This window comes from Aythya marila (assembly GCF_965140915.1).
Source record: "Aythya marila genome assembly, chromosome: 16".
Classification (NCBI taxonomy): Eukaryota; Metazoa; Chordata; class Aves; order Anseriformes; family Anatidae; genus Aythya; species Aythya marila.
The window spans coordinates 12467828-12484467 of NC_139057.1; the positions used below are offsets into that span (position 1 = coordinate 12467828).

General features: G+C 39.2%; 1 protein-coding gene across 1 annotated transcript in view; it reads right to left on the minus strand.

The window, feature by feature from the left end:
• PTPRT (protein tyrosine phosphatase receptor type T) overlaps positions 1-16640 on the minus strand; it is a gene marked incomplete at its 5' end in the record, with an annotated part of 444059 nt that overhangs the window by 322244 nt on the left and 105175 nt on the right. Inside the window, one exon of the mRNA XM_082773668.1 lies at positions 3134-3259. Coding sequence (XP_082629794.1) covers positions 3134-3259 — 126 coding nt within the window. The remainder of the gene's footprint in view (positions 1-3133; positions 3260-16640) is intronic.

Below are 16640 nucleotides of genomic sequence, written 5' to 3' on the forward strand. Positions count from 1 at the left end.
TGCATACAGCTATGTAAGAGATAATAAGAGAGCAACAACTGATTATCCTCCCAAGTCATAGATGGAGCAAAGAATAATGAGATTAAGCCATAAAAGGGAAAAATGGAAGATGAATACTAAGAACCTTTACAACTCAAAGAGTGGAACGAGTAGCCCAGAGGCTGCAGAATACTCATCACTGAGGGTATTCAAGCTTAAGTAAACACCCATCTGTTAAAAAATATTTTGTTATAATCACTTCTGTTATTATGCAAGGAGGTGGAATAAGAGTCCCTAAGTCTGGGGATTGGATACCTACAATTCATTTCTTTCAAGTTTTTGAAACATTTATTCAGAAACAACAAACATCTGGTTCTTAATCCCCCAATTAACACTGTTTCCAGCCCTGAGGAATTAATCATAGAATTCACGGAAAACAGTTTATTTGCTAGCAATGGTGTAAAACAAATTGCCTACAAACTTTTACATTACTAATAGGGCAGTTTAATTGCCTTTTTTTTTTTTTTTTGGCATTTTAATTCTAAAAAATAAAGCCTAGGAAAGATGTCCCTTGGCAGAGACCTTTGCAGCAGTGTGTCAGCAGAGAATTCCACAGTAGTACAGATTCAGGCTCTCACTCATGATACTGACCTCCTTTGAAGAGCACTCAGATCTAACGATGAAAAGTACTGTAAAAAAGTCCTAGATATTATCATTAGTATTCAGGAGGCTGGAATTCTGTGGCTTGGTTGAATTCAAAGAGACCTGCTGGTGCTTATGAAAGCCAACATTTTAGGGAAGAAAACAGCTCTGACAGCAATATTAATGTGGGCTGACCAGGGCAGGGGCAGGCCCCACCTTTCTGCCACCATCTCCCAGCAGGTTGCGCTGCAGCCTTGCTTAGCATCATTGAACCAATTTCATACCTGCTCACTCACTTTTCACCATTTCCACAATATAGCATTTTGATCTATTTCCCTCCACAAAAATTGGATAGTGGCTAAAACATTCTCCTGATAAAGCAAATTTGCATCACCGCCTGCATTGCTAGAACCCTACGCTCTCCCGTCACTGCTGTCCACGCTGGAGGAGCTTTCCTGCCTACGGCTGGCCACCAGAAGATGCTTATGCCAAACGCTGTTACCACCTCTTACATCCTGTAGTTGACTGGATTTACACCCTGCTGCTTTCAGCTGCTGTGGAGAAATTAAATGAAATGGAAAGTCAATCACCAAATGTTCTAGTGCTCTGGTTTTAAAGCTGTCCCTGCTTGTAGGAGCGGAACGTGCGCTGTTCATCAGTTTATTCGGCTGGCTTTGCCACTAGATGAATTTTAAGTAAACATCCTTTATTCTCATGAAACAGATTTTCAATGAGTAACCAATACAAACGACAGGCATTAAGATTCCATCCAGCAACACAGCCTCTCAATAACAGCTCTAGCATCCCTGCTAGCTTGAGGCCATCTAATTGACCACTCTAATTTACTTCAAGGTTAGCATGATTTGGACAGCTCTTGAAAACATGTTTTTGTTACTGGAGCTTTCTATACACGTTTGCTGTGGTCAATCTTATTTTTCTACCTACTGATTTCCCCTTTTGTTCTGTGTAAATAGTCCTGAGACACCAATTAGTAATGTGAAGCACTGAGCCATTTCCCCCCATATTTCTGAAGGTCTCTTTAGATGGTATTTCATTAGCAGCACATTCCAGGTTTTTAGCTGCTTTACCTCTTCCATTTTTCTACACAATAAAGCTTTGTGCATTTTTCTTCCGTTTTAATATATAAAGGTGTTAGAGCAGCTGCAAATTATCAGTGCTATTGGATGTCATGGACAGAAGTATTAAGGGAGAGCTCCACATGTCTCCGTTTACTTAGTTTTAGGAGGAAGAATTCTGAAAAGCTCGTTAAAAATCACACTGCACTGCTTTGGTGTTTGTTTGCCATTCCAAATTGTTATTTATCTATCAGTTTCTGCACAGTTCCAGCATACTTCAGACGATAATACACTTTCACAGGAAGCCAGGAAGATAGGTTTACCTTAATATTTAGAGTTGGCAAAGTATTGAACTTGTACCAGTACCAGCCCTCCTATTTATTCCTTGCCTAACAAACGGCATCAAAGCTGTGGGTGTTCCTATTCCTTCAGATCATTCTGAGATCCATAAATTCAAAGATCTGTCATGTCTCTCTAGTTAGGTCTACCACGGACAGGGAGTGGGACACTAGAGAGTTGAAGCCAAGGAACTGTAGAGATAAAATAGCCCTCATTAAAAAGGCAACACATCCAGAATGATGAAATACATTCCTACAGACAAGACCAGAAAATTAACGTCACAATTAGCTTTTGGAATGCCAGAGCCAAAACAAGCAGCCCTAGGTGTTACACAATTTGAAAGATTCTGTTCTGAACAGTTTCCAATTTAAGCTGTAATTAAAAACAGAAGAAAACCAACAGCTAGCTTGTTATCTTGGGTGTTTGTTTTCTGCTGACAGCTTCAACATACCAGGATGAACACGGGCCTGTCTATCCATGGCTACAGCAGGGTGCTATTGTTGTATCAGCTCTATGTGGTACCCTTAACAGGCACCTAGCAATTTGAAGTTCCTTAGCCCAATAATTTACAGGCATAAGAATACCTCTAGAACAACACAAAATGTTGATTCTGTCAACTAGCGCACACTTGTCACAGTGCAATGAATTAACTGGAACAAATACATCCTTAATACTGAAATCACACTAGCTGGTCAGTTCTGTTTGCCATTGTGTCAACGGCTTTGCAGGGGTTTTGAGTACTATCCTAATTTAAGAAAATTAGAAACTGTTAGAAGTAAGAATTGTAATAAATGCAAATTGATTTTTAGAAAAATTTAGTGTGCTTTGTCAGAAGGTTTTCTTCAATGTGAACAAAGCATTCCAGAGAACTTACTCCCATACACATCCACAACATAACGTTAATTTCCAGTAAGAAATAAAACCATTAGAATCTACCATTACATTACCCTGAGCTCTTCAGAGAATACTGAAAAGCATCATATGGAGGAAGACTATGTTATTATTGGATGCTCTCAGTGTATAGCAACCCATACAGGGATAACAGCCAATTCTCACAAAGAGCAATGCCTCCGCTGTTGCTGAGGCTTTTTACTTACCTGTTGGGACAGCAGGATCCATTGTTGGCTTTTCCCAGGTATTGATCTGCTCCCAGGTAAATCCATTGGTTCCCAAGGCCACACTATAACCACAATTACTATAGTGCTCATCAAATGAACATCCACCTAAAAACAAGAAAAATGGATACATCATTACATTAATTATTCTCATTACAATAAGTTCATTTACGTTAGTATTTGTACCTAGACTTACACGAGGAAAACGGGAAAAATTTTCCTGCATATAAGATTTCAGACAGCAGAACAGGTATCCAAAATATAATTTTCAATTTTCAACACTTTGTATCCTTTAAAAGCCCCTCTTCCCTCTCTAGACCTGTTGCCTTTATTTCAACCTATTAACATTTTCAAGGACAGCCGCACATGATGAGCATGTGCAAATCTTTACATTTGGGTTCCAGTAATTGGTACTTCACAGAAGTTTCCATGTCAGATATTCAAAACGAGAGGAAGAAAGAACCCGCGGCAAAGACAAGCAGAGTAACACTGTTCCCACAGGGAATCCTCACTTCATTTCACTTTTAAGCCTTGAATTACACAAGGCTGGGTTACACCTACAGAAAAGGCACTCTTCCTTTCAACTAACTCATGCTAAGTAACATGAAGCTCTATGTGACATGCAACTGCTCCTCCAGGGCTCTCAGGTCAGCATTTTGAGTGCAAACCTTTAATTTTTCTACAACAGGAGAATAACAAGAAGTGGATGGGAATGAGCATTCACACCTTCCAGACTGCTAACTGATCTTTCCTCTGCAATTCCTGAAATACTTGGAAGAAGTGGTTAACTGTCACCCAAGAGCTGTCTGAATACTTCAAGATCAAGAAAAACACACTAACAGTGGAATAAAATTTTGTATTCCTACACAGACTTCAAAACTTGTTTCTCAGGCAGGCAAATCAAACTAGTTTAATCCTGAGTAGGGTACTCCTACTCTGCTGAACCTCCTTTCCATCAGGTACATTCTTCACATCCACCCAACTCAGTTTGCCAAACATATTGCAGTACCAGAGCCATTAGATCAGGCAGACTGAGTCCTTAGGTTTTGACCTTAATCACGCCAACAGTGTCTTTCTCCTGCTTTGGCTTTCTGTTTTAGAGAAGCAAGGAGAAATTTCTCTGCGGTTACTAATAGCACAAAGTCAACTGGACACATCTAACACCTCTGGAGCTGCAAGGACTGAGCAACGCTCAGGGCTACACTAACTTGCTTTGCCAGCCAAACTGCTGATTGCTCTTGACACTAATCAGAGTTACATACACAGAGATGTTCCTGACTCTTTCCTCCTTCCCACAGGCTGCACTGCCTACACACACACAAACTGTAAGTACATAAGAGATCTGTTGTTTCCGTTCAATAACAGTTATCCAACAGAGGGGACATTTAGACACAATTTTGGTTTGACCTATATTTTCCCCTCTCTAGCTCTCAAGAAAGCCCAAACCTGTCTCAGTTCCTATGGAATTCCTCATAAAAGACAAACCCAGATCACTCCAAATCATTAGTATTTACTAAATCCCTACTAAAGGACTTAATGTGTACTCCGACTGCAACTGGATTTCTAAGTTTTGTAGAAACTTCACACAAATTATTTCTATTTAAGTATATACTCACAGAAGTTGATGGATAGAGTATCCGATGCCCCAAAATACCGTGTTGCTAAAGGTAAGTTTAAGAATGTAACTTCTCTTAAAAGAGAAACTTGAATATATTGTGTGATTTTAATATAAGAAGGTCTGATGACAGATTTTATGACCCCTGCAACTTTGCCTGTTTCATCAGTCCTTGCATTTTATTTTTTTTACAGATTAATTTTTGCTTTAAATTTACCATACTTGTGAAGCTTTCCCAGCTGTCAAAGTGAGGATTACACTTCAACTGTTTCCCCAGTTTTAATTTAGCTGAAAAAGTTCAAGTTTAATGTTAAATATGCTTATTAAAATGTCTAAGGGAAAACAGATGTTCTGGATCACCTGTGAGGAATGTGCGACTACTGAAAATCACCTTTTTCACAGTGAGCAGGTACAAAAGATGATATCAAATACTCTGCTCTCAGTCTCCACGTCAGGCATTCTAGTTTTGATAGATTCACTTTAATAACAGGACTTCAGACATACTCCATTTACACACAACCTCTGTTCAGTATAGTACAATGTACAATAAATGGCACTGTCTCTTAGCTATTACTTTGAAGGGTCTGTAAACAAATACTGTGATCATGCCCAACAATTGTACAAGGACTCATGTTCACAGAAAATTGCACAGGTGATGCTATAAAGTCCCAGAAGCAAAATAAGACAACAACAAAATATGGGGTAGGAGTCTTTAAGAGATTTTGCAGAGATTTTGGTACAATCAGCTGAACAGGTTGTTTTATACATACAGAGGTAAGGTAAAGTTGGAGGAGGAAGTGAAAAGGGATACAGTGAGAGCTTCTGGAAGTTAATTGGGAGTTGCCACTGATAAGAAATGACGCTTTAGGAAGTTTGAAAGTATCTTGTCTGAAACTCACGGCTAACCTTGTAGTAAGACTGGATAAGAATGAAAAGAATAAACCATGGAGAGCCTTAAAAGTAACAGCAAGACAAGCTACGTTTTTAAAGAAAGAAAAGTTAGCAGAGGAACTGCCAAATGCAAAGTGACAAGGCAATAAGCCAGAAGGATTAATTTACTAGAAGCAACAGAATTGGAATTTGGAGAGGTGAATTTGCAGGAAATGAGAACAGGGAGAAAAAGTTGAAGTCAATTTTATAGGCTTGGAAAAGCAGACTGGTTGCACAGCAAGCACAGGAAGGCTGAAATCTTAGAGCTCAGCAAGAGGAAAGGGTCTGTCCACCTTTTGCTAGGTGTGTCAAAAGAGAGGAGAATGAAAAGAGGGACCGAGCTGGGACCCAAAGCCAGGTTAACCCACGAGCAAAAAGAGTCAGCAAATTCTCTGTTAGTACTGCTGAATACAGCATACATTGTGTTATTAAACAGGAATAGCTTCAGAAAGTGCAGGGAAAGAATCACAACATCTGAAATGCTGCATAATATCAGGTTAATAATAGCATGGGTTTTGATCGCATCTGCAAAGCAAACATACTGCAAACGGTCCTAGCCTCATCTTCACAGAAGACAGACATGGCATTACAGCTACAGGCAACTGAATCACAGTCAGAAAAGCAGCCTTAAAATCCCACCCCAACCTTACCTCATAAATTCATGATTCACCTCAGAAGACCCCTCCAACACCACCTTCCCAGTCGCCCTCAGCACTTGGCGCCCTGCAGTGAGCTCACTCGCCTCATGGAGCCCACCCTGCAGGCCCCGCTGCCAGCACCCATACCCAGGCACCCAGTGCAGCTCTTTAAAATACAAAGGTCCACTTTAAAAAGTAAACCCAGCCTCCAAGTCATGCAGGACTGTTCCCCCACGCTTCCCTGAAGCGAGGTTAGGCAGGCTGGGGGACCTGCAGGCTGCCCCCGGCCGCAGCCTTGCCTGGGCTGGCCCTGCCCCATGTTCTGGGCCCTGTGTGGGGAAGGTAGCCTGGGAGGAGAAGGGAGAGATCGAGGAAAAGCCTCTCGTCTACACTGTGGAATATTGTTGACCTGGTAGTTGAAAAGTACCCTTATGTTCAAGTGTGTGTTCAGGACAATGAGCTCCCGAGCAAGACAGTGAGGAAACACAGGGTAAAGGTGCATTTGATGTCTGACTGCGCTTGCACAGGCACTCCTCGTGCTAACCTGATGAGATCGAGCGATCCACTCTACTACACAAGCATCCAGCTGCAAGATCCTTGGAAATTCAATTACTCCCCGCTAATGAATTTCAGTTTAAACTAGAAATTTAATTATAGTCTTTAAATGTCCTCTTAAGTATGGACTGTGACTCCAAAATGGCACAGCAGGCTAAAACTAGCAGATGTATTATTTTCACTGACTGCAGCATAAGCTTGGTATTTAGCATGTCCTAAGATATCACCTACATGGATACTAAAGAGCTACAGGAACATAAGGGGGAGGGAGGGAGGGTAAGGTCCATCTTAATACAAAACTATGCATCACAAATATAAGCACTTGGCAGCAGAACAGGGCTATTCATTAACAGAAAAAATAATCCACAAATTGAGAGAAAAAGATACCATGCAGTGAATTTAGATACCAAGTTTGCATGTCACAGTTCTAGCCTCAGCATCACACAGCAGCTTGTAGGAAACGTAAAACATTTCCACACAAACGAAAAGGGGGTTCTACGTCTTCATTAACTGCTAATGGGGTTGGGGATTTCAGGAAGCGAACTGGAATCTTTCCACTGATCAGCTAAAAATTATCAGTGAAAAATGCAGTTGCTAGGTAGGGCAAAAGAAAAGGAAATTGAAATGAGACTGATACTGTTAGATAATGCATGTGGTATTGACCTCCTCTTTTCATAAAATGAAACCTAAACAAGAATGAAGTCCTTCCCTTCCTGAAAAGGGTCATATTGAAGCAAGTAACAGCTCACACAGGAAGGATAAAATATCCCTTGTTCTATACTGCAGGCCTGTAACAATGCCACTGCTCATCTGAGTGATGCTAATTAATCTTGAGCAGACCTATCATCAGTTACTGAATCTTGCCCCTGGATTAAATGTAAACCAGCCTTGCATAAATTGAAAGCCTCCTTTGAATATATAATTGAATTTGCAGAAGTGTGTGCCAGGGGGGTGTTTAAATAAGTGCACAAATATGATAAAAAGGACTTCACGCCATTATATCTAATTCAGTAAGCAAAAATAATGGCAGGGCATGTTCCAATTAGTGTTTGATTTATTTATTTTAACAAATCCAATTAGTAGAATGTTTTATAAAGTCATCCAATGTCAAACTCTCACGGACTCACCAGATAAAAAACAATACTTCTAAAAAGGGATAAAGAAAGATACTGATGGGAGAAACCTCCTTGGCTATCCTGTGTTTCTAGATACGCACAGGAAACAACAGCATCAGGCAGTTTGATCAAGCGTTTATAGCATTGTCATGATGGGAAGGAAAGCAGAGAGCAAGAATCTCAGTGGTCTCATTTGTCCTCCTCCAGATCTTTCTTCTGGGCCACAAATTGTTAGCTTTCCCCCTTATTCAAAAAATAGCAAGAAAGTAGAAATTGTGAAAGCATGCATAATTCCAACCAAGGCTTTTCTCTGGAACAACACTTTTGAAACTCAATTGAAATTTAGTCTTTTAGTACAGACCATGTTAGCCTCACAAAATATGAAGAGCACAGGAAGAAACAAATGCTCAGGAAGAGCACAGGAAGAAACAAATAGTGCTTATGAATTGTAGAGTTCCAGAAATTAAAATATCGCTTAGGTAATTCATGCTTGTCTATTCCAACAACATTTTTCTTTACAACACTGGAAGAGATGCATTTGGCTCATTAAGACAACTACTTCTTCTATGGGATTTATTTCAAAAATCCATTTATAACATTTTTCAGACTGCAGACTTCACACAGTATATCCTTGAAAACTTTATTATATATCATTATGGGGGTGGGAAGGAAAGGAGAATAGAAATGTGCATGTATTGCTTGTTCTGAGTCACTTCATTTAAGATGGGATAAATCTTTTCAAGGGATATTGAGGTTTCCTCCTCCAGGAGTAGTGTTTTATCTGTCTTTTACTCTGCCCAGAAAGATTAAGACAGATGACATCAGACATATACAATACATGTAACCGAAAATGCTAACCCCAACCAGAAATGCAACCCAATTTCTGCAGACCAGATCTATTTCTAATGAGCACTGTTCAGTGACTTCAGCTCTCAAAAGGCATCATGCCAAAGAGGAAGACATGTATTGAGGGACTGGCAGAGGGCACTTGTCACTTGAGATATCTTTAGTTTCAAATATAACAGCCTGGAAGTGATGCTTTGCATATTCTTAGGTACCTGCATAGTACAGGAAGAGAAGTTTCAGAAAGGCCAACAGTAACCGGGTATCACATTTGTCAGAGCATCATCCTTCTGCCACCATGTTATCAATCTGCTGATGCAACTGGCCAATTTCAATCAATATCTCATGATTTTATTAAACTACACTTATTCTGTATTCCCAGGTTTTCAAAGAAAACAGTCTCTGCAAAAAGAAGACAAGACACCATGACTCCTTAAACTGCAGGGAAAGCCCGGATCAGGTCTTATACCTCAGTCACCAGAGGATCTCCACCAGGAGAAATTAAGGAATAGATTCCCCAGACTATAATACAGTACAAATGCTTTACATTGGAGTTTATAACCTCTTTTTCTTATGTCAATACTTCTGTCAAGAATTGAGTTCACACGTAGCAGAAATTCAGGTAAGTCACTCAACCATGAAACACAAATCCACGGAAAACCAAGCTTCTCTACCTCTGGTGCTCAGAGAAGTGCTTCTCTCAAGGTATCCAGATGTTCTGGGTTTTATAAGTAAACATCAGTGATTTTTCCAGTGCCTCAAACACATTCCTGTAGTTTCTGCTGCAAGTACAACGACTTTTGTTGGCTCCCCACAGCACCTATCAGTCAGTCCTCATTGTTAAGGGATGATTCATCTGCCACTGTACAGTTCTATTTCTTTTCTTTCCGTATTTCTTTTAATACGTAGTTATTTGATTTTATAATCAAAGGAGATTTTATCTACTCTAGAAGGTGTTACTCCTTTAAGTTATTAACAACCACCTTGCTTATGTATGGATCATTCTTGCTGGATTTGACTCCATTTCATTTATTTTGCATGGTCTGTCTCACGGCAATCAGATCTTTCAGATGGGGGAGCAGGTGGGGAAGCGTGTGCTTTACTGCAATGATGCAAATAACTTCATTTTAGGATTAGTATATATGTGTATATATAAGTTTTACATATTTTTTTAAATCAAGATAGCCATTAAAAATGAATGCATCTTAGAAAAGCATTTCATTTCAACTTGAAACTGTAGTGGTTCTAAAGTAGACTCGAGATTGGAATTTTTTGCATCAGTGCTTTCAAGCACCATCAACCTATTAAGGAAGACTACAGTACTAAGGATATACATTTTTTGAAAGTTTTTTCCAAATTTATTTGCCACGAAATTGCTATCTATTCAGGTTTAACATTATTTCAAAGTGCATGGGAGTAGACTTGTAGCTTATCAGCACAGTTTACAGTCACACCAAACACGTGCCTGGATATAAACACTTTGCGGATGTTCCTCACATGGAAACCTTGCTATGAACCCGATATTGCTGATGCTGCCTAAGAGGCCACCTAGGGTCTTTCATGATTAACCTCGCCAATAATAATAGCTTGGTGTTAAGAAAGAAACAGACCAAATAGGTGCAGCATAGTCTAGGAAACACCTAAAGACAAAGCATCCTCCCAGTAGTAGGTTTTCTACCAGCGCTACTCCAAAGAAATTATTGGCCTCAAACGTAGAATCAAGTCTGACAAACCTTCTCAGTTATCATCCTGATCCCATGGAACCACTCTGCTGCAAAATCAGCACTGTGGCTAGGATCCTGTTATATATCGAACAAGCATTTAAGCTGCATTTTCTGGGCTTGTCAGGTTAGACTAAACTTCCATTCTTAACTTCATTATTATAGGCTGCTCTTTGAAAAAGCTTGCCCACTTGTCTCATAATTTGAGCCCTAGACTAGCTCATACATTCCTTATTAATTCTGCACCTCATAATCCACCCAAGACAAGTGAAATCACTTTAAAGTATCCTAGGAGTACAATACTAAATGTCATTTGTTTAAATTGATACCTCCAAATCAAGGGTGACTCATCTAACTTCACTTGCCAGAATGCGTCCTTTGTTTAACACCAAGGATATCATTTCTGTTTCTAACCACTTAGCCGTCAGTACTTCAATAGCTCAATTATTTGACATTTTGTTGGTCTGTTTAATTATATACATACCTATAAGCTTATCAGTATTTTTTGGTTTTATGCTACAGAACCAAGTCAGCTAACCCAGTGCAATGCTAGCTTTGCAAATTTTAAGTTTAGTTTCAGTCTGCTGAAACAGAGATTTACCTACATGAAGTCTTCAGACTTCCTTATTCCCATGTAATTAAACTTGCAAAATTAACACAGGTTTTCAAAATCATGCAAGATGCTTAAATAGAAGTTCCCTAATGGCTTTTGTTATACTTCCAGCTAATCATATCTTCTTAATTCATTAGTCAAGTAGCTTTCCACCCTTGAAGCAGGCTCCTGCTTTCCTCACAGTATGATGAAATTAAGAATCCTTTTTTAAAATGCAAATTCATAGCACCTACTTGCCTTTATTTTTGTAGCCTAAATATAATCTTTACTTTGCTTCAATTTTTGTTTTTGTTTTGTTTTTAAAGTTAAAGGACCTTTATTCCTCCTAAAATAATGCTGCTTTGTATTCCAAAATTATTACCCATTTTTGCTGAAGTTGTGTTTAGACATATTTGTCAGTAAAAAAAACATTTGTGGATATTCATTGTTCCTGGAGAGAAAGAGAAAAAACCACATTGCTTAGTCCTTCCAGCATCTGAAAACTCCTGGGTGTAATTATTCAGTATATCTAAACAGAGTTACCCAACATTGTATTTATGGTACATTTTGACCAAATTCTACATCAGCTATTGCACTGGAGTCTTGATCAGTCGGAACACTATTCACTGCCTTCATTTCAGCATTTACAAAATGTCACACAGAATACCTATTCAAGCTACAGAGTCATTTAAATTACGCATCTATTTGACTTTTGCCATCCACCATGGCAGCAAAAAAGCCGTCTGAAGATAGCACTCTCTCATTTATTCTATTAGGATTTATTCTATTAGGAAACCTATCTTTCTTAATAAGATTTTTTTTTTTTTTTTTTTTTTTTTTTTAAACTTTCAAACTTCATATTATTGTGTTTGAACTTTAGGCAAGTAGCTGTCATTGACTGACTTGTATTATGCTTGGTGATGAATGAAATAATTTCAGGGACTCCAAGCACTTCTCTAAGTGTTACCTTCCTCCCTTCTGTGTGCTACCACCCCGGTAGCGCTCCCAGGGCTCCTGTTTTGGAGAAGGGTCTCTTTGTAGCAGAGATGCTTTCTTTGAAAACATTGTGGCCAGAAATCATGAAGAGAGTAGCTTAAATTAGGGTAGGAAGTCTGGTTTATTGCCAAACCAGTGAACAAGACATACAATTAAACACTATCTGGTTGCAATCAGAGGTAACTAGAATAGATTTTTATCATTTTAGAGATGAAATTAAGCACTTATCAGACTGACATTTTCAGAAGCATTCCATTAGCTCAATGCTCTTCCCAAATGAAGTAAATTAAAATAACACTCAACTTCAGGAAAAGTCACCTCTTCTCTTTGGGAGTTCTCATCATTAAGTCTGCAAAAGCTGCTGTAAAGCATTCTCTGAAGCTTCACTACAACGTTAGCAAAGCTAAACCCCACTAACACCTACCATTATCTAGGGACCACGCCTCACTTCTGCACCCACAGAAAACTACCTACAGTATGCATAAAGACAGGAAGGTGTGTACACACAATCTGTAATCTAAGTGATTCAAAAAAATGCCAACAGCTTAGAAGTTTTCTTGTAGAATACTGTAGTGGATTGATTCCTGTTGATCAATGGTGATTTTGTTTAAATTGCATCGGAAGAACACGTGCAGTTTGATCTCTAGCGTTGTGCAGATCTCCCAAGATTGCTCCTTGAAATTTGACCTAGCATACTTAATATGTACTAGCTCAACTGTGCACTGGTCAAATATCAGAAATGTATCTAAAAATGCGTACCATCTGTTACTGAGTCACCATATAAAATCTCATTGGCTAACCCAACGGTACTGACTTGCAATGAGTGCCACAATTGACCTGTCTTGTTCAATTTAATCTCATGGTTATGGGAAGCTACTCCCAGTGTCTGGCTGCAGAAATAACCTTTATTCAACACTAACAATTTTTTACAGGTACAAGTTTGTAGATTCTTCAGACTGAGGTTCACAAAATACCTCTTGTTGCTAGCAGTTACTGTTTCAAATTACAAATGAAGTGCGGTGTCAAGGATATTCGGAGATACGCATTTTAAACTGTTTTCAGTTAAATCATGATCTTCATTCAATATGTCAGGAGCAAGTCAACCCCTGAAATAACAGTGGCTAGCCGGCTGCTGCTTTCAGGTGCCCTGGAGTCAGACTGGGGGCAGGATGTCAAATGCTAGACTACGCAGGAGATCTTGCAAAGTTTGGTCAGCTGACTGATGACCAAGGCAGTAACGATCAGGTAGACTCAAATTTTAATAACGTGTTAAGTGATTTTTACTATTGTTTGCTTAAGTTTTAAGTTCATTTATTCTCTATTTTTCACACATTTTCTCCCTTGATGCTCTTGAGTGTACCACTTGCATTGCAATATCCAGGATGTTTTTCAGAATCACAGTGAAGTGGGGCAGAGAGCACCAGAAGCCTTGTTGTCTGCAGCACGTCGTAAACATGGGGATGATGGGAAGATTTACTTACTTTTAGCCTCCAGAGTCCTCTGTGCAAATTTTTTTGTGTGCAAGGAGCAAAACATAGATACGTGCCAAGAATAAATAGATCCCTGCCTAACAGCACATGTGAGTTCTTGAAAATATATGGAGCTCCTTTTCTGTTTAACCAAATTTCCTACTACGGTATGTGAGCATACATGCAAAAGTGCCTCTCTAATTACAGCTATGAATCTTCCACTTACAAGATCTGACCCAGAACATGCATTTAGCAGAGCCGCAGCTGCTGTGTTCCAAACTCCATATTAGAGAAGGACAGCAGGGGAAAGGAGAGAAAATTAAGGGCATTAACACAAATGCAGTTCTCTAAAACAGCCCATATTTTGTTAAAAAGTAGGCCACCACAGCACATCTCACTGCTCCATGTTGTTCTGAAGCACCCTCAGCCAGCCGCAACCAGCGACAAATCACAGATAATTTAAAAAAAAAAAAAAAAAAAAAAAAAAAACACCCATCAGCCACGTTTCGCTGGGGCTGTTCCACCAAGGGAGTACAAGGCACCTTGCCTCCATCCTCTGATGGCGGGGAAGTTATTTGCTAATAAGAGGCTGTGAGCAGTTCAATGCTATCTGCTCAGACTGGAAACTGTACAAATTGGCTAATTTTTAATGTTTTAAGTTCACAGTGCATTTCATTTAGAAATGGGTTCAGGCTGTACTATCCTTATTACATGAAACTCAGTTGGTATCACACTTAGAGCAACAGAATTTGTATGGCATCATCTAAGGGCTTTTTCCCATCTCTGGGATATATCTTATACAGTTTGAGGCTGAAATTTAGTTTCCACGTAAAATGTATTTGATCTATAAAGAAGGATTTTCTGAATTCTCCAGTTCTATTGCCTTTTAAATATCATCAAGTTTGAACCTGGTCAGGAAGCATCAAGTGCTTAAAGCATTTCTTCCTAACACAGAAAAGGCACAATACGAAGGAATCTAAACACAGTCATTTCTCAGGGTACTGAATGACCAAATTCTAATACAAAACCCTTTTCTGTCATATAAACTGTAATTTCAGTCATAATTTAATCCTCATTTCATTGATCTGAGACATGAGCAAGGTACTCTGAGCTTTTTATCCCAAGTACACACAGGTATAACACACATGTCACACTGCAGAGCAAATGGACTTGATGCAGCTGAGACAGCCCACTGAAAAACAGGTTCTAAAAATTTAAGTTTAAAACATGGTTTGAAATAGCATTTAACTGACAATATGCTGATATTTCCTTTTAGCATCCTTCAAGGATTTGGTAACACCTTCTACATAAGATGTAACACAAAACACTCCAGAAGTTCTGTAGCCAACCTTCCTATTGCTGTCCCTACACTGAAATAGTCTAGGCTCACACGTGCAATTCGGATGTACCAAAACCTCATTTGATGGAATCTACTTCTGGAAATAAAGTCTTAGCATTAGTTTAAGAAAATAATTTCTTTCTTTAAAAGATTTCTCTTTACATTAGGAGCTGAAAGATACTGTCTCTGTAGATTAGACAAACAGCTTGTGTATGGTACTGTTCTATCCACATCCCCATTAAGCCCTATAAAATACCTCTCCCACTTGATTTTGGTACAGGGAAGGGTATTTTTGAGTATAGCTACATACCGTAGCTTCACCAGAAGCTGGCACAGGCCACTTCATTAAAATGTAATGCATTCCCAGTGTCCCCAGGTGAAAGTGTAGATACTCAGACGCAGACATTAAAGTGTCATCCTAAAGATTTCAGCTACATAGTTAAAATTAAGTGTAAAATTTCTAATAAACTCAGCGTTCTTCAATAACGTCTTTATACAGGTCATTGTAATTTTAAAATAATTGTTCAAGAAACTGATTCATTAAATATATGATGCTGCACAACATTACAATTACAATATTAATTCAGAAGTTAGATTCAATTTCTGATCAAGTGAATTGGTATTAAATATACCTATCCAATTAGAACCATACTGTAATTGTATTGATACTTCACTTAACAACCCCACATTAGTCACTACTGCCAAAAATATAAGAAAGTTAAATTAAGGTAATGCTTTCTTAATGTTTTCCCTATGGTCCTTCTCTTAAGCTGAGGCAACCTAAAATCTTTAGGGCTTCACGTGCAATCCTTAGCACATTGCCTAAAGTCTGGTAATGACAAAAATAAAGCAATCTAGTCAGGTATCGCCATTTGTTATGCATGCACTTTGTAGCCTATGCGAACAAGTTTGGCACAAGACCTGCTTCTTTACCCTGGGGTCCCATCATCGACACCTGACCAGCACGTATCTGAGATAGGCAGAAGGAAAAGACATTAAAGCATTTCACACAACTTAAAAGCAAAAGAAAGATGAAAGCCCATCAGAACAAAGGTCAGACAAGTGCTAGATGTCACTTGGGAAAGATGCAAGAGCAGGACAAGTACACAGCGACTCTTCCCTGAAACACCTTCCCAGCCTCAAAAGCCACCTTGGTCATACCAGTTGCTCTTTTTCAACAAATCCGCTGATCTTTTTCCATAACCTACACAAACACTGGGAATCTGCAAACACTCGTGATGACTTCTGCAGCTTAACCATCCTCTGACAGCCTCTGGCAACTACCTTCCTGAGGATGGTTAGAAGCAGAGAGGGGGCTGTTTCTGCCCTTCCACAAAGCCATACTAGCACAGGACACTGACACTGTCATTGCAGAGATGGCACTTGGCTCGTGTGCTGCACTGGCCCTCCAGTGATGAGAAAGGGATTACCATGCATTGTTTTCCCATGTAGGTGACAGTGTTTGTCGGGCTGTACCCAGGAAGCATAACTGTTTTATATCCCATTCTGCACTGAGGGACAAGACAGACTTATCACTAGGCTATCAGCCTACAGAGTTTTTTTTCCTACCTTCTACAGAACTGTCTCACAGGAAGAAAAAAAAAAATGGTATACTTGACTGTATTGCAGCAGTTCTAGCAGTTTAAGGCTATTTTAAGATTAGCTAATGAATAGAA